This window comes from Vipera berus (genome assembly GCF_964194415.1).
Source record: "Vipera berus genome assembly, chromosome: 2".
Taxonomy (NCBI): domain Eukaryota; kingdom Metazoa; phylum Chordata; class Lepidosauria; order Squamata; family Viperidae; genus Vipera; species Vipera berus.
In genome coordinates this window covers 129,629,836-129,653,886 of record NC_138203.1, presented here as the reverse complement: position 1 = coordinate 129,653,886, position 24,051 = coordinate 129,629,836, and the positions used below count along the sequence as shown (strand labels likewise).

Below are 24,051 nucleotides of genomic sequence, written 5' to 3'. Positions count from 1 at the left end.
CCTGGGCCCTAAACTGCCATGCCTAACTGGTTCTCAATCAGAAGACAGCAAAAACACCACACAGACTCGCCTCATTCTTCAAGGCAAGATCATGAAAACTCATATTCAGGTATATTAGGATTACAGGTAGTCCTGGACCTACGACAGTTCATTCAATGACCGTTCAAAATTACAACGGTACTAAAAAAAGTGACATGACTTTTTTCACACTTACGACCATTGCCGCATTCCCATGATCATGTGATCAAAATTCAGAGGCTTGACAACTGGTTCATATTTATGATGGTTGCCATGTTCCAAGGTCACGTGATCACCTTTTGCGACCTTCTGACAAGCAAAGTCAATGGAGAAGCCAGATTCACTTAATAACTGTGTTATTAACCTAACAACTGCAGTGATTCATTTAACCTCTGTGGCAAATAAGGTTGTAAAATGGCACAAAATTCACTTTAACAACTGTCTCAGCAACAGAGATTTTTGGCTCAGTTGTGCTCGTAAGTTGAGGACTACCTGTATTAGGATGTGCATTACAATGATTGGTTTTACTTCAGAGGAGGAGAGATAATTTAGCCCTGGCGACATAGTGGTTAGAATGCAGCACTGGAGGCTAATTCTGACCACTGCCTGGAGTTTGATCCTGACCGGCTCAAGGTGGACTCAACCTTCCATCCTTCCGAGATTGGTAAAATGAGGACCCAGATTGTTGGGGGACAATATGCTGACTCTGTAAACCGCTTAGAGAAGGCTGTAAAGAACTATGAAGTGATATATAAGTCTAAGTGCTATTGCTGTTGTTATTAAGCAGGGGTCTTCAAGCTTGGCCCTTTTATGACTTGTGGACTTCAACTCCCAGAATTCCTCAGCCAGCGAGCTGGCTGAGGAATTCTGGGAGTTGAAGTCCACAAGTCATAAAAGGACCAAGTCTGAAGACCCCTGTTATTAAGCAATGGTCCAAGCCGGGCAGGAAACCTATTCCAGCTTTTCTGAAGAATCAGCTTTAGGTGATATCCAGAACACTGCAATCCCATAATGAAGGGGAGACAGAAAAGGCCAGAGAGGAGACTGTAGCCCCAACGACTCACTCTGTCTCCTTGTTACTTTTCATCTATCCAAGGAGGCTCTTGCTCCTTTCTAACAAAATAACGTCTGCAACTGTAAGGAGAAAGGGAGGGAAGGAGGGAGAAAGATTAAAGATTCTTTTCTATTGTGTTTCTGAAAGGATATTAGGGTGACTAAAGAAAGAGAACAATTATTGTAAAATAAGCGGAACTCACCTGTCAGCTCTAGGGAATAAAGCTTAGCGATGGGATAATGGAATGTTAATTTATGCAGTCAGAAGGATGATTTTTTTTAAAAAAAAAGCTGAATAACAATAGCTTCTGCTACATGCAAACCCTCTGAGTCTATTTTTCCTTCTCTATGGAAAGGTACCGTATTTTCCGGCATATAAGACGACTGGGCGTATAAGACGACCCCCTACATTTCCTGTTAAATTATAGGGTTTGGGCTATACTCGCCGTATAAGACTACCTCTCTTCCAACGCACACCAAATAAAAATTAAAAAACATCAGATTTGATTTTAATATGGTAATTTTAATTCTAATGCTTATGACATGCAGGTACTTAGTAGGAAAACTGTCACTTATAAACATAAGGCTGTTTGTCATAAAACATGTAAATATAAAACAGTGCAAGTGGATCAAACTTTTCCTAATTCACTCTAAAGCTTTCCCTGCGCAAATGGGAGATCCGCTCCAGGTTTTCCAGCCAGCCCTGTCCCTAAAGTTTCAGTACCCGGCGTATAAGACGACCCCTGACTTTTGAGAAGATTTTCATGGGTTAAAAAGTCGTCTTATACGCCGGAAAATAAGGTAACTATGGACATAGTTTAAGCTGGGCTGGTGGTCCATAGGCAATTCAAATGAATTTTTCCATATTGACATTTCCATTTTCTCTTCTGGAGCTTCTGAAGGAATGGCTTCCCCTCTTTACTGTTCCCTCTTTCCAGCCAAAAGCAGTCCAACTTTGCAGTCACAATGCATTCCTCAGATAAAGCCCAAAATAGAATACAGAGAGTCCTCAACTTACGACCACAATTAAGCCCAAAATTTCTGTTGCTAAGGGAGACATTTGTTAAGTGAATCTTGCCCCATTTTATGACCTTTGTTGCCATGGTTATTAAGTGAATCACTGCAGTTGTTAAGCTAATAACACATGAATCTGGCTTCCCCATTGACTTTGCTTATCAGAAGGTTGCAAAAGGCGATCACGTGACCCCCGGGGACACTGCAACCGTCATAAATATATGAGTCAAGTTGCCAAGTGTCGCAAAATTTGATCACGTGACCGTGGAGATGCTGCAATGGTTCTGAGTGTGGAAAATGGCCATAAGTCACTTTTTTAGTGTTTCTAAATGAACTGTTGTAAGTCAGGGACTATTTGTAATTTTTACAAGTCTAGAAGCTGTAAGGATATCTCACAACCCTTGTGTCATTGTGCAAACCCTAAATCGTATCTGGAATGGAAGGATAAATGCTTCTTTTTTGGTGGGGCCACTGATTAACTGCAAAGACACTCCAGATGACAACATTCTGGGAATTGAAAAAGTAGGCTCACCGGATAGAGGAGTTAAAAAAAAAAGAACAAAGGAGGAAACTATATATTAAGATGCTGAATTTAGATAGTTTTAATGAGATGGGTTTTTTGTGATCATTAATGAGATCTATAAGCCTCTGTTATAAATCTTTTACCTTTTTAGGGACGGCAGAATTGAGGTGCTCTCTCTTTTTCCTTTGCTGTAATGTTTATCAGGTAAATCTCTCAACCCCCCCCCCCAAGGGACTTCAGAGTTTCAGTGGGCTCTCTTCCTTTCCGCTGCTGACTCCATCCATGTTAGAGAAGGGTTAAGAGCTTTCATTTCTGCAGCTGCAGCTTTGATTTACATGGCTATTATAGCACGGGTAGCAGTATGAATCTTTTTACTTAGATTATAGACACAAGCAAGGGGAAAAAAATGCTTTCTCCTTTCTACGATTCTTAAAAAGAAAGAAGATGGTTAGGATTTTCTTCTTGTGCCTTAGTGGGATGACAAAAGCATATGTTAGAGTTTTCTTTTTAGGACATTTTTTCCCCAAAAAAGGTGCTGTTTCACACACACACACACACACACACACACACAGACAGAGTCTGTCTGTTTGCCTGTATCATGTTGTAAGTCATGACAGTCATACGTGACTGACCCAATTTTGTGATCTTGTTTATGGAGATCGTTAAGTGAGTGCAGTGTTGCAAAATGATGACTCACTCATTAAGTGTTACTTGTTCCTTAGGTTAAGCCTTATTAATTGTTCAGGATGAGTGGGTGTTTCTGAAAACATCGTAAAATGAGGCCATCTGATCTCGGGATGCTATCATTGGCTGTAACTGCAGGTTGGTTGCCCAGTGCCCCAAATGCAGTTACCATATATTACTAAGGGTGGGGTGGGGGTGGGGGGAGGATGGACTGGCTATGGAACTTCGTAACCAGGTCATAAGTATCCTGGAGAGGCCCAAGCATAAATCTGAACGGTCGCTAAGCAACTGTTCATTAATCAAGTATTACCTGTATATAACACCATACACATTTGTTTCTGGAGCCTCTGTGTATGAGCCTTTCGGGCAGTATTGATTCTTGGCAAATATATGGATGTATAGTTTTCTTGCAAGATTTCAGAAGTGGCTTGCCATTGCCTTTTTTTCCCTAGGGCTGAAAGAGAGTGACTGGCCCAAAGTCCTCCCACTTATTTCATGCCTAGGCAAGTGCTAAGAAATCACGGTTTCTCAAATTCTAGTCTGCTGGTGGTTTCTTTAAGCACTGCATTAAATTGGTTCTATTTCGGAGCATTTACTTGTATATTATTAAAACATGTTTAAGAATTCCAAACTATATTGCCTTATTTCTTACTCAATTCTCATGAAGAGGCACTAGGTTTATAGATGGCTCTTCAACAGAGCTGCTTAGCTCATGGGGCTAAACTGATTCATATTGCATAAGCAAACAGGTCACTCGATTTGCATCAACAGCAACAAAAAAATTGGATGGCCTTGAATTGCTTTGGTCCATATGGTAGAAGAAGACTCCTCTCAGATTTCTCCCCCAATACCAGTTAAATTTTTATTTTATTTTTTATTTTAATTCCATTTATATCCCGCCCTTCTCCGAAGACTCAGGGCAGCTTACAAGCTTAGCAGTAGCCTTCATTCTATGTATATGCCTGCTTATTAGGGCTTTCACACACACCCCCAAGCGGCATTATTACAAAGTCAGCTTAATTGCCCCCAACAATCTGGGTCCTCATTTTACCTACCTCGGAAGGATGGAAGGCTGAGTCAACCTTGAGCCTGGTGGGATGCGAACCTGCACTAATTCCAGGCAGCTGGTGTTACTTAAGGAGGCATTAGCCCACTGCTCCACCAAGGCTCATGTCCTCATGATGGTTGGCCCACAGCCAAGAAGATCTTAGTGTATCTAAGGATCTCCATACTACCTAGTCTGAAAGCATTTTGGCCAAGGTTACAAGAAAGTTTCTCTCAGCCTTTTCCCACAGAGCTCCTTCAAAAGATTTGGCCCTTCCTCCTTTTGTACTCCAAGGTCCTCCTATGGGAGTAGACCATTGGCCTTATTCTACTATGCCCCGAAGAAGCTTTTCAAAAGGCAACTGGACTTTCTTGCTGTTGTTTTTTCTTGAAAACGTTTCATTTCTCATCCAAGAAGCTTCTTCAGTTCTTCAGAAGAAGCTTCTGGGATGAGAGGCGAAATGTTTTCAAGGGGAAAAACAAAACAAAAAACGAGACAGTCGAGTTGCCTTTTGAAAAGCACCTTTGGGACAACTATGATCTGAATCTCCATAGACGTTCCTACTCCACTCTTAACTCTCCTCTAGAGTTGGTGAGCAGTTGGGGGAGCCCAGCAGCACAAAAATAGCTTTTCTAGCCTGCTCCCCTCCCTAGTCCACTGGCAACAACAGAGAGAATGCATGCCGCAGGAAAAGACTCTTTTTGCTTGTCACTGTCTCTCTCAGCCACTTGGCATCTGGGAAGCCACGCCAAAGAGCCTAGTGCAGGGGTAGGCAACCTTGGCTCTTTTATGACTCATGGACTTCAACTCCCAGAATTCCTGAGTCAGCTGACTCAGGAATTCTGGGAGTTGAAGTCCATGAGTCATAAAAGAGCCGAGGTTGCCTACCGCTGGCCTAGTGGTACAAAAGGAGCTTTTCTGGGCTGCTTGCTTTTCTTAAGTGGTGGGGCAATCCCAGAAGGACTTCCGGAAGCCCTAGGAGGCCCCTGTGGTTATGCTAGAGGTTGAATTTTCCTGGGCCCACTGTGAGATTTCCAGCAAGGGGCTGCCATCTGGGAGACAACGTGGCATCTGCTAAGGGTTCTGGCTAGATGCCTCTGGCTTGGGTATTGGGATTCCCTACCACAATCAACAGCGATGCGGCCCTTCAAGGAGGTGCTTTGTTCCAGATTAAACCTAACTGGTACTTCAATTAAGTGTACGTTAGGTTTATGTGTTCCTGAAGGACTAATTCAATCTGAAACTCACTGGGTCAGAAAATAAAGAACCAAATTCAAGAGCATGGGGATTTTTCTCTTGCTTTTCTAGCATTTCCTGTGGCTATTCACACATTTGGAAGAGCACTAATCACAAAAGCAGCCCAGTAGTGGACATACCAAGGGACTAAAGATCATTCTGTTGCAACCTTGTTCCATAAAGGATATTCTTTACCCATCTGTTCCCCTCAAGCAAGTCTAATGAATATGTATCAGGTAAATAATTGCCTGATCCCAGATAATTAGGATAATTACTTGTTGCATTCAGCCGATAAGAATAGAAGAAGCTCTAGAGAACCTAGAAATTTGTAGGAGAATATCTTACAGGGGGTGGTGGTTCTTTGGAAGATTAGCCTTTTCATGATAGGAGCTGCTTGCCTGCTAAACATAAAAATTTCTGTCATGTTGAAACAAAAGCTGTTTTCTTTCCCCTTCACCCAAACTCCAGGTTTTATCCTTACCCTTTCCCAAATCTTTCCTCACCATGCAGCTATCCTTTCATTGCACTCCCTCTCTATTCAATGTCTCCTTCTGTTGTGCTGTTTCTATTGAAAAAGGGAGAAGAACATATTGTGTGTGTGTACAAATCTGTCTCTGCATGTGAGAATGGTTTGCCTAAGAGAAGATTGGTGAGACATCCAGGTCACCATAAATTAATTTTATAAATGGGATGAGATATTGTTCAAATTGTTACTTTTAATTAATATTTTTTTTTAAATTCATCTACCTACTTACCCTGTCTGTCCCTCTCTCCCTCTTACAGTATTATCTGGCCCTATTCTGTTTTTGAAGTGTGACGTTGGACAGATATATAGAAATACAAATATATGTGTTACATGGAAACATAGTTTTTGGTGGAGGTAATCTTCGGAATCACGTTCAGCTAGAGTTGCCCATCCTAGGATGACAAAGTAGGGAAGCCGAACATTGAACAGGAACTGTGTGTGTTTTTTCTAATATTTTCTGATCTACTGATGCTGGAGGATAGTCTTATATTTAGAATGATCTTTCTCTAGATATAGTATTTTCCCAAAGAAGCCAACAGGATTTTATAATTCATTGAATAGAATTGCTAATTTCCTACTCTGGTGCACCAAGCATTGGGAACGTGTTGTGTCATAAGGATCAGTTCTCTGAATGATGGATGGAGACATGCCTACATTTTTGTATCAGAAAGTTTGTTGTGCTCAGTATTGCTGCTACTTATGGTATTTGACAGTGTCCTGAATGGGGATAGTTTTGATTGATCAAAACAATGCCTGGAGGTAAATTTATATGTATTGGTTTTCAAATCTATCCATTAGATGTCAATTCCAAGAATGTATCAGATTCTATATCAGATACAAAACTGGATTTAAACCTTTAACACTTCCTTTCGCAAGGACAAGAAACCTATTTTGAGATTTTCCTTCACACAATCCAGAAGACTCCCTATTCAAGATGTAACTTTTCCATAGATCAGTTGCACACATATTACTCTGTAAATGACTGGGAGAAGTGGTGGGCAGAAGTGAGGGAAAGCAAGCTTTTAACACCTTATTAGTGCTGCTCTATTATCAGTAAACCTAGTGGCACAGTTTTACTTGAACAAGTCTTATTTATGAATTGTTGGAAAATAATTATCACTTAGATGCTGAGTTCTTCTAGGCTGGGGGATTAAACTGTAAATATCTCTTCGCTCTTAAATCTCAACATTGTCAAAGCATCTAAATTTTACTTTTTGAGAGCAACATGCCCATAATTCCTAGGCATTAGGAATGTAGTTTGCTGATCTGTCACCTGCTGTGAAAAGTTCCTAAATGTTCAAACAGATGGAGAGAGATGTACAGGTCATTACGGGGGCTGCATGTCTTTCAAAGGGCAGATGCAGCTGTTGGAGATTGACTGGATAGGAAAAATGAGGCAGAAGACTGTCCAGATTCTAAGGACATTTTCTTGCAATCATTTTCTTCACTGGGAGCAGAATGGGTATTCATGTTTGGCTGTATCATTAAGCGGGCATCAAATAAAGGATTTCCATGCAACCCATTTTATACACCAAAGCCATGGGTAGGCAACCTTGGCTCTTTTATGACTCATGGACTTCAACTCCCAGAATTCCTGAGCCAGCCATGCTGAGGGGAAAGAGAGAGGTTTCCAAGCTGAGTCATACTGGCTCAGGAATTCTGGGAGTTGAAGTCCACGAGTCATAAAAGAGCCAAGGTTGCATACCCTTGCACCAAACCATGAGCAGAAACAGTAAGAAACTCTGAGGGCCTCTTTGCTGATACCACATACAGAAAAAAGAAAACGTCATCAGCTGGAGAAGAAATGTAGCAAAAATAAAAGCTACAGCCAATGTTGCATCCTGCCCACAATTTGGATAGACGAGGATTAGAATGGCATGAGGGGCAAGGGTGATCCAAAGAGAAAGGAACCCAGCCTGCACTGTCCTGGTAAACTTTTTTCTGCAATTGATTTTCTAACTGAAACACTGGCAAATTGGGGAGCCCCCCCCAAATGCATTTATGTGATATCCACTTTTACTCCAACCTTAATAAATCGCTTAGGTCCCTTCCTTGCTATTTCTCTTAACAACTCCCTCCAAATTTACATTAATGAAACCTGCCAGTCAATTAAAAATCCAAATAGGCATGACATAAATTCCAATTGTTGCATTGACAATCTTAGTTTCGGAAAGATGGCCCTGGAGGGAAAGAAGGGAAGGGAACATAATATAGATAAGGGAATCCTCATCTCTGGCCTATTTTTCCCCCCTAATCTATAAGCCTTAGGGATAGATCTTATCTTTTTATAACTAGTTTTTTTTTAAAATAAACTTTTGTAACATTTAACAAAGGGACACGGTGGCTCAGTGGGTTAGGACACTGAGCTTGCCGATCAGAAGGTCAGCAGTTTGGCGGGTCGAATCCCGAGTGCCGCATAACAGAGTGAGCACCTGTTACTTGTCCCAGCTTCTGCCAACCTAGCAGTTCGAAAGCACGTAAAAATGCAAGTAGAAAAATAGGGACCACTACGGTGGGAAGGTAACAGCGTTCCGTGCGCCTCTGGTGTCTAGTCATGCCGGCCACATGACCACGGAGACGTCCTCGGACAAATGCTGGCTCTTCGGCTTTGAAACGGAGATGAGCACCAGCCCCTAGAGTTGGAAACGACTAGCACGCATGTGCGGGGGAACCTTTACCTTTAACATTTAACAAATCAAGACTTCAATAAAACTTACTTCTAGCTACTGACCAACTACCCAGTGCCTGCTCTACCAACATCCTGGCCCCAGTGCCTGGGGGAAAAGTCAGCCTTCGCAGCTTTCCATGAGGTCAATAGGGTTGGGGATCATCCTTATCCCCAGTGGGAGGGTGTTCTTTAAGGCACATTCCAAGACAGAAAAGGCACATTTCCAAGGCCCCACCGGGTGACACTGCTTCAATGAAGGGACCTGAAACATCCCATTAGTTTGAGTAATACAGACACAGACAGCCAGTCTTGCTAACAACCAGGGCCATGACACATAGGGGCTACAACTTGTCAGCCAGCACCTGCTCAGAAGCTTATTGTGAGCCAGTGCAGCTCATACAGCACTGCTGTTAGATGGATGCACTGAGGTGTGCCCACTTCTGCCCATACTGCTGCATTGTGGAACAGCTGCAACTTCTGAATGCTCTTCAAGAGTTGCCCATGTAGAAGGTTTCTGGATTTAAGGTTAATGTACAAAAAACAAAAATTTTAGCCAAAAACATGACAGCATCGCAAAAGGCCCTTTTAGAAGGATTAACTGGATTTGAGATTGTTAAAAGGGTTAAATATTTGGGGGTGTATTTGTCACCCTCAAATGCAAAGTTATATAAAAATAATTATGAAAAGTTATGGGGAAAAATTCAAAAAGAATTGGAGAGCTGGGAAAAATTGCAATTGTCTTTACTGGGAAGAATTGCAGCAGTGAAAATGAATGTCCTGCCTAAATTTTTATTTTTATTCCAAATGATACCGATTCTTAAAAAAGACTCTAATTTGGAAGAATGGCAACGGGGTATCAATAAATTTGTGTGGGCAGGGAAAAGGCCACGAGTTAAACTTAAGATTATGCAGGATACTCGTGAAAGAGGTGGTCTTAAAATGCCTAATCTTAAATTATATTATGAAGCTGCTGCGTTGTCAGGAATAAGTGATTGGATTAATTTGACACAAGGGAGATTATTAAATCTTGAGGGCCACGACTTGTTATTTGGCTGGCATGCATATTTGTTGTATGATAAGAAGGTAGATAATGTGTTTAAAGTGCATATTTTAAGACAGGCATTGTTGAGAGTATGGAAGAAGTATAGACATAAGTTAGACTACAAGATGCCGTTGTGGGCAATCCCAAAACATGCAATAGAAAATATAAATGTTGGCTTCAAACATGATGTGACTACGTACAAGGAGATCTTAAGCTTGGAGAGGAACGTCTGGTGTTTGAAGCCGTACAATCTCTTGCGAGATGAGAAGATCGTTCAAACTTGGTTTCAATATGGTCAATTACGTGCCAGGTGGAAAGAAGATCAGAAAATTGGTTTCTCAATGACTGATGAAAATTTGATAAAGCAAATTAGAAATCAGGTTCCAGCACATATTAAACGGATTTATCTTGCATTGATAGATATTGACTCAGAAACAGAACTTGTTAAAGACTGTATGATAAAATGGGCTCAGAATATTCAAGAAGTTATTACAATGGACACGTGGGAAAAGATCTGGGTGAGGAACGTAAAATTTACGCAAGCCCAAAATCTAAGAGAGAATTTTTATAAAATGTTTTATAGATGGCATTTAGATCCTAAAAAGCTTGCAAGTATGTATCCGAACTATCAACCTAAATGTTGGAGATGTGGTGGTGAAGATGCAACCTATTTTCATATATGGTGGACCTGCAAAAAGGTTAAGGCTTTTTGGATAAAAATTTGGTGGAATATGCAGAAGATCTTCAAGCAAAGGATAAAGTTTTGTCCGCAATTGTTTCTATTGGGTATAATTACAGATGCTACTGTTGTGGACATTAAGTTGATGTTGTATTTAATCACAGCAGCAACTCTTAATAGGTCAATATTGGAAGAAGGAGGAATTGCCGACTATAGAAGAATGGACTCTAAAAGTTTCTGACCTGGCGGAAATGGCAAAGATTTCGGCTTACTAGAAAGATCATACGCAAGAACGTTATATTATGGAGTGGGAAAAGTGGATTGATTATATCCAGAACAAATATGGGACTAAAAAGTTTCACTTAGCATTTGAATAAGCTTTTTCTCTTTTTTTTCTTTCCTTTTATATGTAATATTAGTATTGCTTGTAGTCATCTCATATGAGCTAGAGTGCGATAGACTTAATAGTTTATTGTTGTTAGCATATGGATGTTTATGATTGTTCTTTGTTTTTATACCTTGTACTTAGCTCTGGGAAGTCGGGGGGGGGAATGGGGGGGAGGGATAGGGAGGGTTAGGTAGGGGTGGGTGGAGGGAGGGGGGGATTGTTAAAGATAAAATGTATTGTAAAACTTTTCAATAAAAAAAAACAAGAGTTGCCCATGTAAAGCACATTGCAACAGTCCACTTGAGAGGTGACTCTACATCTTTAGAGTTCCCTCACAGTGCATCGGTGGGACAGGGGGGGGGCGGGGGGACACTGTGGCTTCCTCACTCTCCAACTGCCTTCCCAGGATCCCAGAGGTTGGTCGGACTATTCTCAGGCTTTCTCTTTCTCCCTGCTGGGAAACTATGCTGTTGTTCTGAACCAGCCCTCTTCTGGCCTTGTAATAAGGCAAACCCCTATTCAGAAAGAAGAGACTGGAGAGCGTCCAAGGCTAAAAGGCATCTGCCAAGATTTATTACGCAGTTAACAAAAACACTAGAGCTTGTCTTCTCAAGCGGAAAAGTTGCTTTCAGCAACCAGCCCCTCCCCAAACACTCCTTTTATAGAGAGCTCAGGGCGTGGTCTCCCTGTGCCTCCTCCCGAGGAGTCCCGCAGCCTTTCTTTGTTTGTTCCTGCTCGACTGCCTCCTGCGTCGGGCGTCCTTGAACAGGGCCAGCTGTGGATCATCTTCCTCCGCACTCTCGGGCTCACGCAGCTGAGAAGAGGTCCCCGGCTGAGGGCTCTGCAAAGTCTCCAAACCATCATCAGCCGGTTCGTTTCCCTCCTCCCCCTCATCTGAGTCATCCGATACATCGGAGCCGGCTGTCGGACCCACAGGCTGGCCCTGAGTCACAACACTATCCCGCACCGCAGGGCCCTTCCCCCGGGTCTGCCGATCCGGATGCGGTCGGGATGGGAACTGTTCGTGAAAAGCAGTCACCAACGCAGGGGCATGAACGGCGGTCGCGTCTTCCCATGTGAAGTCCTCCGGCCCGTACCCTTTCCACTCGATCAGGTACTGGAAGCGACCTTTCAGCCAGCGGGAATCCCTGATGCTGGCGACCTCGTACTCGGGGGTGCTGTCGCCATCACCAGGTCCTGATGGGGGAGGTTCCGCTTGGCAAAGTGGACAAGCCGGTTGTTCGGGGACCAACAAGGACCGATGGAAGACGGGGTGCACGCGCAGGGAACGTGGCAGAGTTAAACGATAGGCGACTGGGTTGATGACGGCCTCGACTGGGAACGGTCCAAGGTAACGGTGGTCCAGCTTCCTCGCCGGCCGAGTGGATGGTAGGTTCCTGGTGGACAGCCAGACCCGATCCCCCACCGATAATGGAGGCGTATCCCTTCTCGACCGATCGGCGAACCTCTTGTAGTCGGCCTTGGCCTTCTCCAGCTGCCGTCGCACCAACCGATGGATCGCCTGTAATTCCGCCATGAATTCGTTCGCTGCCGGCTCCGGTGAGTCCACGGGAGAAAGGGGGAAAAATCTGGGGTGATAACCCACGTTGGCCAAGAACGGTGTCATCTGCGTGGAGGTGTGCTGCGAGTTGTTAAAGGCAAACTCGGCTATGGCCAAATAGTCCACCCAATTGTCCTGCTGCAGGTTAACATAGCAGCGCAGATACTGCTCTAAGATGCCGATGACCTTCTCGGTACCCCCGTCGGTCTGAGGATGATGCGCGGACGAGAGGCAAACCTTAATGTCCAACGCCCGCATCAACTCCTGCCAGAAGCGGGCTGTAAACTGGGCCCCCCTATCGGAGACGACCCTATCGGGAAGGCCGTGCAGCCGGAACACCTGTTGGATGAACATGCGACTAGTGGCGCGAGCTGACGGTAAGCCGCGACAGGGGATGAAGTGCGCCATCTTGGTCAACATGTCCACCACCACAAACACTGTCGTGAAGCCGGAGGATGGGGGTAGATCCGTCAGAAAGTCCATGGACACAGCCCCCCAGGGTCTCGGGCGTTGGCAAAGGCTGCAGTAAACCAGGCGGGGCCCCTGTCGATGACTTGGCCTGCCTGCATGGGACGCAGGAGGTGACATAAGACTGGACATCGTGTCGTACTCGGGGCCACCAGAAGGTACGGGAGACCAGGTTCAGAGTCTTGAACAGGCCAAAATGCCCCGCAGCCGGGTTATCATGACATTGGCTGAGGACGAGTCCCCTGAGTGGCCCTCCTGGAACATAGAGCCGGTCACGATAATACAGGAGTCCATCTGTGACCGACCAAGGCGAATCTGGCCCCACCTTTTCCTTCCGCTGAGCCACCCACGCCTCCTGCTGCTGCGCCTCCCGGATCCGAGCCCGTACATCCACCGGCTCCCGCACCGCAGCAAAAGACTCGACGGGGATCACTGTCCTGGGCGGAAGCTTGTCTTCCACTCGGGTGTACTCGGGCTTCCTGGACAGAGCATCCGCTCTCTGGTTGTGCCCGCTTGGTATGTACCGCACCCGGAAGTCAAACCTCGCAAAGAAGAGGGACCACCGGATCTGGCGTTGGTTCAAATTCCGAGCGGTCTGCAGGCTTTCCAGATTCTTGTGGTCCGTCCGGACCTCGATTTGATGCCGCGCCCCCTCCAGATGATGCCTCCAAGCCTCGAACGCCGCATTGATGGCCAGCAGCTCCTTCTCCCAGATGGTATAGTTGCGCTCCGAGGGGTTCAATTTCCGAGAGTGATACGCGCAAGGGAAAAGGGTACCGCTGGGCGTCGTTGCCTGGAGTAACACGGCCCCAATGGCAATGTCGGAGGCGTCCGCCTCCACGACAAACGGCCGTTGCGGGTCAGGATGCTTCAAGATGGGCTCCTTCATGAAGGCGTCCTTCAAAGCTTGGAACGCCTGTTGTTCGGGGGCGTTCCACTGGAACCGAGTCTTCTTCTGCAGGAGCCGGGTAAGGGGGGCTGTCAAGGCAGCAAAGCCAGGAATGAATGTTCGATAGTAGTTGGCAAATCCAAGAAGTCGCTGAACATCCTTCACGCGACGTGGGGGTTGCCAACTCTGCAACGACTCAACTTTACTCGGTTCCATGGCGATGCCCTCAGGAGAAATGCGGTGACCCAAGAAATCGATGGTCACCTGGTAAAACTGGCACTTCTCCAACTTGGCAAACAGCCGATGTTTCCGGAGGCGCTGCAGGACCTGACGGAGATGCTGATGATGCGCTTCACGCGACGGGGAGTAAATCAGGATGTCGTCCAGGTAAATCACGACAAACTGGTCCAACAGATCTCGAAAGATGTCGTTCATAAAATGCTGAAACACAGCGGGGGCGTTGGTCAGGCCAAACGGCATCACCGTGTACTCGAAATGTCCATAGCGAGTACCAAACGCCGTCTTCCACTCATCACCCGGCCGAACCCTGACGAGGTTGTAAGCTCCACGCAGGTCCAGTTTCGTGAAGATCTTAGCCTCCCGGAGTCGGTCCAAGAGCTCGGGGATGAGGGGCAGCGGGTAGCGGTTACGCACCGTGATGGCGTTGAGTTTCCGGTAGTCACAGCAGAGCCGTAACTCGCCCGACTTCTTTTTGACGAAGAGCACGGGCGCAGACACTGGCGAGGACGAGGGCCGGATGAAACCACGAGCCAAATTCTTTGTCAAGAAGTCCCGCAATGCAGCCAACTCGGGCTCCGACATGGAATACAAACGCCCCACTGGGAGAGGCGCATCAGGAACTAGTTCAATGGAACAGTCATAGGGCCTGTGCGGGGGTAATTGGTCCGCCTCTGACTCGCTGAACACATCAGCAAAGTCGGACAGTTCGGGAGGCAAAGAAACTCCTGAGGAGCCCTCCACCTGGCCGGCACAGATATGGCGGGTGTGGTCCACGCACTGCAAACTTGGGAAGGTGACCAAGTTCTGAGACCAATAGATCTGTGGATCATGCGCCCGGAGCCACGCCAGTCCCAGGACCACGGGGAAGTGCAGATCCGAAGTGATGTAGAACTGAATGGCCTCCACATGGGTACTGATAGCCATACTCACTGGTTGCGTGGCGGCCGTAATAGGCCCGGACAGGAGCACTCGACCATCAATAGTCTCCACTAGCATGGGCGGATCCACCGGACACTGAGGAACAGCCCATTTGGCCACGAAGGCCGAGTCCATAAAGTTAGTGGTAGCCCCAGAGTCAATTAAGGCATGGACCGGAATCCCCTCTGGCTTGCCAGGAAGGATCAGTCGTGCCTCCAAAATCAAATGCCGTGGAGGTTCACAGGCACCATCGGAATGGCGTCGCTCGGCGTGGTCGTGGTGGGTCGTCCGATCTATCACACCGTCTAGATCGGGCTCGGGCCGTTTCCCGACAGCAAAGCAGGGGACTTTCTCGGGGCCGGCTTGGTCACTGATGCCCGCTGACGCTTCTTTGGACAAGAAGCAGCCAAATGTCCAGGGTCCCCACAGTAAAAACACAACCCCTCCGATCGTCGTCTGTCCATTTCCGTCACCGATAGACGGGACCTGGCGGCACCCAGCTCCATTGGCTCCTCCCTCTGGACTGGGGGCTCACGCACAACAGGGGCGGCAGGGGTCTGTGGGGTGGCACGGCGACTCTTTCGCTGCTGCAGCCGGGCATCGATCCGCAGACAAAGATGGATCAGCCCATTCAGATCTGAGGGAATGTCCACGCGGGCCAGCTCATCCAACATCTCCTCTGACAAGCCATCCTGAAAGGCATCCACGAGCGCAGCCTCATTCCAGGCGGAATCCTGGCTAAGCAGCCGGAAATCGCTGATATAGGCCTGTAGAGGGCGCTGACCCTGCCTCAAAGCTTTCAGGCGTCGGGTGGCAGTCTGCGCCTTAATCGGGTCCTCGTACATGAGGCGCATATGGTCACAAAACCCCCCAAAGTTATCCAACAAAGGGCTAGGCTGTGCCAACAGAGGCGTGCCCCAACGAGCTGCATCTCCCGACAGAAGGCTCAACACGAATCCCACCTTATCTCGGTCAGTGGGGAAATCAGCTGCTCTCACGCTGATAAAAAGCTGGCATTGTCCCAGGAAGGCAGGAAACAGTTCTGGATTACCAGCAAATTTATCCGGCATAGCTATCTGACATTTCCTCCTGGGTGGGGGTGCAGCATGTACCTGAGCTTGCAGTTGAGCCACCTGAGCTGCCAGCAAAGTGAGTTGCTGGGTGAGCTGGGCATTCTCGGCAAGAAGCTGCTCCATCGTAGTAATAAGGGGTGGGTGGCTGAAAGCAAACTGTTCTGAACCAGCCCTCTTCTGGCCTTGTAATAAGGCAAACCCCTATTCAGAAAGAAGAGACTGGAGAGCGTCCAAGGCTAAAAGGCATCTGCCAAGATTTATTACGCAGTTAACAAAAACACTAGAGCTTGTCTTCTCAAGCGGAAAAGTTGCTTTCAGCAACCAGCCCCTCCCCAAACACTCCTTTTATAGAGAGCTCAGGGCGTGGTCTCCCTGTGCCTCCTCCCGAGGAGTCCCGCAGCCTTTCTTTGTTTGTTCCTGCTCGACTGCCTCCTGCGTCGGGCGTCCTTGAACAGGGCCAGCTGTGGATCATCTTCCTCCGCACTCTCGGGCTCACGCAGCTGAGAAGAGGTCCCCGGCTGAGGGCTCTGCAAAGTCTCCAAACCATCATCAGCCGGTTCGTTTCCCTCCTCCCCCTCATCTGAGTCATCCGATACATCGGAGCCGGCTGTCGGACCCACAAGCTGGCCCTGAGTCACAACAGCTGTTAGCTGCAGACACCAAGACAGCTAAACAATTAGTGAGTCCTCTCCCTACTCTTTGTTCTCCTGTCCCAGTTGTTCATATCCTTCATTGCCCATTCAGATATCTGGTAATCCTAAATCAGAGGTTGCTTCTCTCCTTTTCCTAGCCCCGTAGACCAATTCCTGTCTTTGTTCTAAAATGATCAAGAGTCTCAGATAAAATGGAAAATTTGTCTCCGTACCCGACCTAGACTCTAGAGCATGCATTTTTCACTTGTGAAGATGTAGTGATCTCAGATGAGTAAATATGTACCTTGAGTCTGGGAGGGAAGCCTGACAGTTTGGAATACTGTAAACACAAGCTGACTTCAGCACAACCTCCTTTAAGCCACTGACCAACTTCAGCATTCTGCCCTTCTTTTCATTCTAGATCCCATCAAGAGCAGGCTATGTGAAATTCAATCCATTTTGCACACTAAACCAAAATAGCATGGATGGGGAACGCTGAACAAAATAAATGAGTTGCCAAATTGGGGTACACTTCTAAAAACAATTTGCCCTAAATACTTGGCTTAATGTTTATTTTCTAACAGGCTCTGGATGTTAACTCAATTGGTGTCATTCGGGGCAAATACCAAGGTTACAAAAATGTGGGCTTGCCCTCTCTTCTGACCCTCTCTTGGACCCGCATCACCATAGTATTCATTCCTGTAGACCCACTTCTCTGTATACTATAGGGCAGCAGATCCTCCCTCCATAACTGGCATATAAAATTTTCCATAATACCTAGGAATGATGTTGTCAACTACTCCAAAATGTTGTGGGAGATTTATATTTATGTTTAAACCAGGCAACCACACATTGCCTGGTTAAAACAGCCCCCACATCACTGAATTCCTGTTTCCCTCATCACCCAAATTATTGAGGAAAATCTATGCTGCTCGCAAAAGTACTTGCTAAACGGACCTAGCCTCTTAGATAATATGTGTAATTTGTTATAATGAAGAAAATGATTCCAATGTTAAATATATTGGATTACATTTCCCAGAATTTCTAACCATCAGTCATAGTACATGGACATCAGGGTCTCACCCACCTAAGGTGCCACATTTTGTTACTCTTAGGTTTGTACTAAGGACAATGTATGAATCTTGTCAAGTGTTTTGAAAGTTGCAAAGGGGTGGCAAGTGTGTGTGGGGGGTCAAATGCCTTGTCCAGGATAAGAGTTACATTTTCTTACACCCACACGTTTTACTCATTGGTTCAATTCCTTCTTCTTATCCCTCTTATCCAAACATAAATCCAATAATTTTAATTTTAATTTATTCACTGAAAGCCAGGAGCAGGACAGGAAAGGAATGGGAGGCTGGCCAAAGCCCTCCCAGCCTCAATTGTGCAATCATGAATAAAGGCAGGGCTCAACTGCCATTACTTAGCCTCAGTCATACTCTGTAATCTATTTTGCACTGCAAAAAGCAATTGAAAAATCTGATCGACAGCAAAGGCTTTAGCAAAAAGTTATGTTTTGGGGTAGAGATGGCTGACTGGCTCTTAGTCCTTAGCTATAGTTTGAGAGTTTCAGCAATATCAGAAATAGTCCCTTGTACCAATCAGAGTGAGGCCCCCATATATTCCCTTCCTCAGGGGTCAGAAAAGATTCCTCCATAATATAAACAATGAGCAACTTTTTAGGACAGGCATGGGTGAGAGAGGTGGCCATCTAGAATCTAGATTCTAGATGTTACTAGACGTTGGTCATGGCCATCTGGATATTACTAGTTCTAGATTTTGAGATATTACTAGATCCAGATATTGAGCAATATTGGCTTGCAGCTGCTGGGAGGATATTTCAGTAATGCTTGGATGACTACAGATCCCCTTCCCATCCCTGATTTGAAGTCTTTGTTGTCTCACATACTACTATTCAAATTCTCTCCAGGACTGACCTACTGAATAGCAGCAAACCATTCTTGGATAGGGGGAGGGGAGGGGGGAATTTTCATTTAATCAAGTCATGCATCTGCTCTCACCAGGTGACGATTGGTCGCTGCTCAAGACCAAGGTGGCAGGAGTTGGGCGACGCCGTCGGATCTGTAGACGAAGAGAGATTAATTACAGTAACTGCCGGTAAGGAACTTTTTTCTAAATATCCAAAAAAACTGCAGACAGGAGAGAGATAGTTATTTGTCAGCAATGCCAAAGACAGTTCTTTATTGTAGATGGTACACTGGAGACAGGCAACCCTGCCAATGTTTTTATGCAGATGTTTGTAGATTGCAGTTCTCAAAAGACGCAGTCAATGGCAAAGTACTGTGAGAACTGAGATATTTCTAACTGGCTATCTAATGGATATGTTGAACCGCTATTTCATTAGTCCTGTCTATAAAGGCAATACTAACTGGAGATGATGGGAAGTAGGCATCAAAGACATTTGGGCACTTATATGCCCTACCATTGCCATATGATTGGACAATTGATCGATCAATCAATCAATCAATGCCCTACCCATTATGCTGGTAGTGTTCTTTTCCAATTATTTGACTGACAACAGAGTAAAAAAAAACTTGATAGAGCCATCATTACCACGGAGGACCACAAACAGCATAGCTAGAATTAACAGAACCATTTTGAGCAAACAAGGTTGAACAAAACCATCCTTTCTCACAAAAGTGACATTTTTGAGAACATGATGTCAGTCTTTCAAGGTAGTCCAGACAGGAAACCAAACCATAAGTACTAATACTACCTTTATTGTAAAGTTACAGTAAAAGGAACCTGTGAATCTGAAAGCATTCCCCTCCCCCCAATGTTTTTACTTTCCAAAGATCTAGGAAGAGTTGCTTTTTTCACCCGCATCACTCCTTGGGATTCAGATTTCTCTTCCCTATTGTCTAGGCCAGGGGTCTTCAAACTTGGCCCTTTTATGACTTGTGGACTTCAACTCCCAGAATTCATCAGCCAGTGTGCCCAACTAAGGAATTCTGGGAGTTGAAGTTCACAAGTCACAAAAGGGCCATGTTTGAAGACCCCTGGTCTAGGCTGTGGCTCTTCCTCACTTCTCCCAAGGTTATTCTCACAGGCCAATACACATCACAATACAATTACTTTTCAGCACTTCCTCTTAAGATTGCAGCTACCTCCTATCTTCAGACAGCCCAGGGATGCTGTCACCCTCATATCCCTTCAAGAAGACACCATGCTTGGAATCCCTCTTCCTCTCACTCAGCTCAGCCACTTTGGCTGGCGATGAACCAAGAGGCATATCAGTCGCTGGCCATTGAGATAATACCACTGACTGAGCTGAAGGAAAACGGTCTGGATAGAATAGCTAAGAACTCCACGGTTAAGCAAAGTAAAGGGTGTCATGCAGGGATGACCATAGCAAGCCATGCTTTCTTCAAAAATAAAGAACGTTACTTTTTCATATATATTTTTCTTGTGTGGGGGGGAGGGGGAGAATTGCTGGAAGAAAGGTGCTGCTAAGAATCCCAACGACCAGTTTTTAACACATCCCAGTTGTGTTAAAGTTTGTCTAGTCTGCATGAGGCTAGGACCCTCTCCAATGTCCTTCAAGGACCAGGGAAAAACATCTCTTTTGATTCCAGTCTGAGGAATCAGTAAATGTGCTTTGCACTTCTTTCCAATTTTAAGTATTTTCAGCTCAATATTGTTAAATTTGTAACCGCTGTTTTTAGCTGTTGTTTTAGACTCTGGTTTCTAGCACTTGTGAATCATTTGAGACTCTAGAAAGAGTACAGAGAAGAGCAACAAAGATGATTAGGGGACTGGAAGCTAAAACTTACAAGGAACAGTTGCTGGAATTGGGTATGTCTAGTTTAACGAAGAGAAAGACAAGGGGTGACATGATAGCAGTGTTCCAATATCTCAGGGGCTGCCACAAAGAAGAGGGAGTCAAGCTATTCTCCAAAGCACCTGAAAGCAGGACAAGAAGCAACGGATGGAAACTAATCAAGGAGAGAAGCAACTTAGAACTAAGGAGAAACTTCCTGACAGTTGGAACAATTAACCAGTGGAACAACCTGCCTCCAGAAGTGGTGAATGCTCCAACACTGGAAGTTTTTAAGAAGAGACTGGACAGCCATTTGTCTGAAATGGTATAGGATTTCCTGCCTGAGCAAGGGGTTGGACTAGATGACCTCCAAGGTCCCTTCCAACTTTATTATTATTATTTCAGCTTATTATTGGGTGTGTTTGCTATATTGGATATACTATGGGTTTTTTTAAAAAAAAATTAGATAAACACAGTGCACTTCATTAACATTAATGGCCCTCCATGGAATATATCCACACACAACCAGCCATAATTGGGACAGCAGAAATCCTTTTTGATAATGGCCCCACTTCTTTTCCCAGGGTATCCTCTTTTAAATTTCAACATCTATGCAGATATTTTGATTTGATCTTTTTTTAATGCGCTGTTGGCTGAGGCTGCATTGATGTTATGTCCCAAATGTATTACTGGACTGGAGTGTTTATTGCTTTATTATGTTACTGGTTTGTTCACTGTGTATATTTTTAGCCTCTGCCGTTTCCTTTTTTTAGGAAGCTGCAGCACAGACATTCAGCGCAGTCTTACCTGCAACCAGATACTGAAGGAGGGTGGCAGAAGAAGGCGGGGGATGGTGGTGGTGGTGGGGAAATGATGAAGCCTTTGCTGCCAAAAAGCCTCACATCTTTTATGGGATGCATAATCCACATGCAGGGATGGAATGAAAATATGGGGCATACACGCAATTAATGGATGAAATATTCATAGCTCCATCCCCCCTCCCCCTCCTCCTATTTCCCACATAGCCACATCTATTTTTCATGCAGCTCTCCACATCTCAACCAGACGAACTGCAAACCTCATGCCAAAAATATAGTTCATCCTGCTTTCAGCCTTCATCTAGTCCCACTCTTCTTGCTGGGGCTGCTGATGGGCTGAAACGGAGGCGAGGTCATTCTGGTTGGATTTCTCTGCCGCTGCTTTTGGCTGGGGAACATTAAAATCTTCCCTATTCCAATGTAAAGGGGTGCTTAGCCGGTACATGGGGCTTCTCCCCTTTTAAAGCTACGGACCATAAAGGAGAACTATGGAGAACTATGGCCCCTTTACGGCTTGTGAATTTCAACCCCCAGAATTCCTGAGCCAGCATGAATCCCTACACAGAGCAACGACGATACAGGGTTCTTCCCGAAAACAACAACAAAAAAAAGGAATGGTAATCACAGTATAACTACTGAGGTTCTATGACCTGTCCGTCCTCCAGTCCAAAGGATCCCTCCCTGTTTGGTCGTGGAAAACCTGAACAAGAGAAGTCAGGGCGAAATTCATTTTTTTCTCTCTCCTCCCTTCTTTGGGTAGGGCAGGTTCTCCTCACTCTGGGTAGAAAGTTTTTAAGAAGAGACTGGGCAGCCATTTGTCTGAAATGGTATAGGGTTTCCTGCCTGAGCAGGGGGTTGAACTAGATGACCTCCAAGGTCCCTTCCAACTACGACTTCTTCTTCTTCTTCTTCTTCTTCTTCTTCTTCTTCTTCTTCTTCTTCTTCTTCTTCTTCTTCTTCTTCTTCTATTATTATTATTATTATTATTATTATTATTATTATTATTATTATTATTATTATTATTATTATTATTATTATTATTATTATTGCTGTCTGGCACTGGAAAGCTAGCAAAAGAGTAAAAGGACAGCCGACGCAGGGGAGACTTCCTGGGGCAGCTTTTCCATTAAGGAAGGATTTCCAGCTGGCAGGAGGTGCTAGCTGCCATAGCTTTTGGAGGGGGACAGGCTCCCCCCCCCCACTAGAGACTCAGCAGACGCAGATCAGCCTCTGTTGTGCAGTGACGTTTCGGCAGATTCTGTTTAGGCAGCTGCCTAATTCGACAGCCGCCTTTGGAAGGATCCGCAGTCGCCAGCTGTTACGCTCATTATTAACAGGCAGAGGGGGATGCTGCTAGCTAGATGCTGCTAGCCACTAGAGTCCCCTGGCACAGAGTAGTAGAGCAACTGCTCCTATTAGGAATAAAGCCTCCTGAACACTGATCATGCTCCCGTGCAGGGTCCTTGGTTGGGCTGTACCACTTTTCTTTGAAAATTCAAGCAGGAGCATGGAAAGAAGTCGAAAAAAGTACCGTGCCAGATAAAAAGATAAAGAGAGAAATGAAAAGAGAGAAAATTAAATCAAGAGTGGGCTCTTAAAACATCAAGTACAAGAAACCAGATGACTGGGAGGGGAGGGGAGGGGAGGGGAGGGGGGGAAGGATTATTGCCAGCAGATTGTAAGGACAGCCGGGGAAGGATAAGAGAGGAATATAATGGGTTAATTGTGATTATAGAAAATACTTTCCACATCTCAACCATGTGCAGCTCAGAGGTTGGTAGGAATGCCTCCTGCAGGACCAAATGTCCAGGCAGATTCATATGAGCAGAGAAAGGCAATTAGATATCTTGAAACGGTTGTGAACTGATTTAGTGCCTTGCTAGGCAGCCATCAGCATTTCCTGCTAGCGTTTGAAACCCAGGAGCCAGTGAAGGCGTTGCAAAAAAAAAAAAAAAAAAAAGGAGAGTCACCTGCTTGATTTACTAGTGCCAATCATAACGTGAGCTGCTGTGTCTTTCAAAGCCGGCTAGTGTTTTTAGATGCTCTTCTTTCAAAAAAAGGAAAAGAGAAAAAAAAAGTTGCATTGGTTACCAGTTGTCTTCCGGGTGAGATTCAAGGTACTAGTAATGGTGTTTAAGGCCGTACATGGCAGGGGTCCGGAGTACCTTAGGGAACACCTGCTGCCGGCATCAACTTCCCTCCGCCCTGTGCGTTCCCACAGAGAGGGCCTCCTCAGGGTGCCACCGGTCAGAGAATGTCGATTGGTGGCCCCCAGGGGGAGAGCCTTCTCTGTGGGCGCCCCGGAGCTATGGAATCAGCTACCGGTTGAGCTCCGGATGGCGCCCGATCTTCGCTCCTTTCGTCGCGATCTAAAAACATTCTTATTCGAACAAGCCGGCCTGGCCTGATGGGGGATTGGGGGGGTTTTTTATTAGGGTTTTAATATTGTATTTACTGTTTTTAGTGGGCATATATTTAATCCTTTTTTAATTTTTGTAATTTTGTATTTTTATTCTTGCCCTGTTCACTGCCCTGAGTCCTTCGGGAGAAGGGCGGTATATAAATATTATTAAATAAATAAATAAATAAATAAATAAATAAATAAATAAATAAATAAATAAGTTTGCAATAGCGTAGCATGCACTAACCCAGGGGTAGGCAACCTTGGCTCTTTTATGACTCGTGGACTTCAACTCCCAGAATTCCTGAGCCAGCATGGCTGGCTCAGGAATTCTGGGAGTTGAAGTCCACGAGTCATAAAAGAGCCAAGGTTGCCTACCCCTGCACTAACCGAA

The 24,051-nt window shown here is 45.4% G+C and overlaps 1 protein-coding gene across 1 annotated transcript in view; it reads right to left on the bottom strand.

Annotated features, from left to right (window-relative positions):
* The window catches only part of PPP1R1A (protein phosphatase 1 regulatory inhibitor subunit 1A), a 101,137-nt gene that overhangs the window by 30,994 nt on the left and 46,092 nt on the right, over positions 1–24,051 (bottom strand). Inside the window, exon 2 of the mRNA XM_081319893.1 lies at positions 18,679–18,739. Coding sequence (XP_081176019.1) covers positions 18,679–18,739 — 61 coding nt within the window. The remainder of the gene's footprint in view (positions 1–18,678; positions 18,740–24,051) is intronic.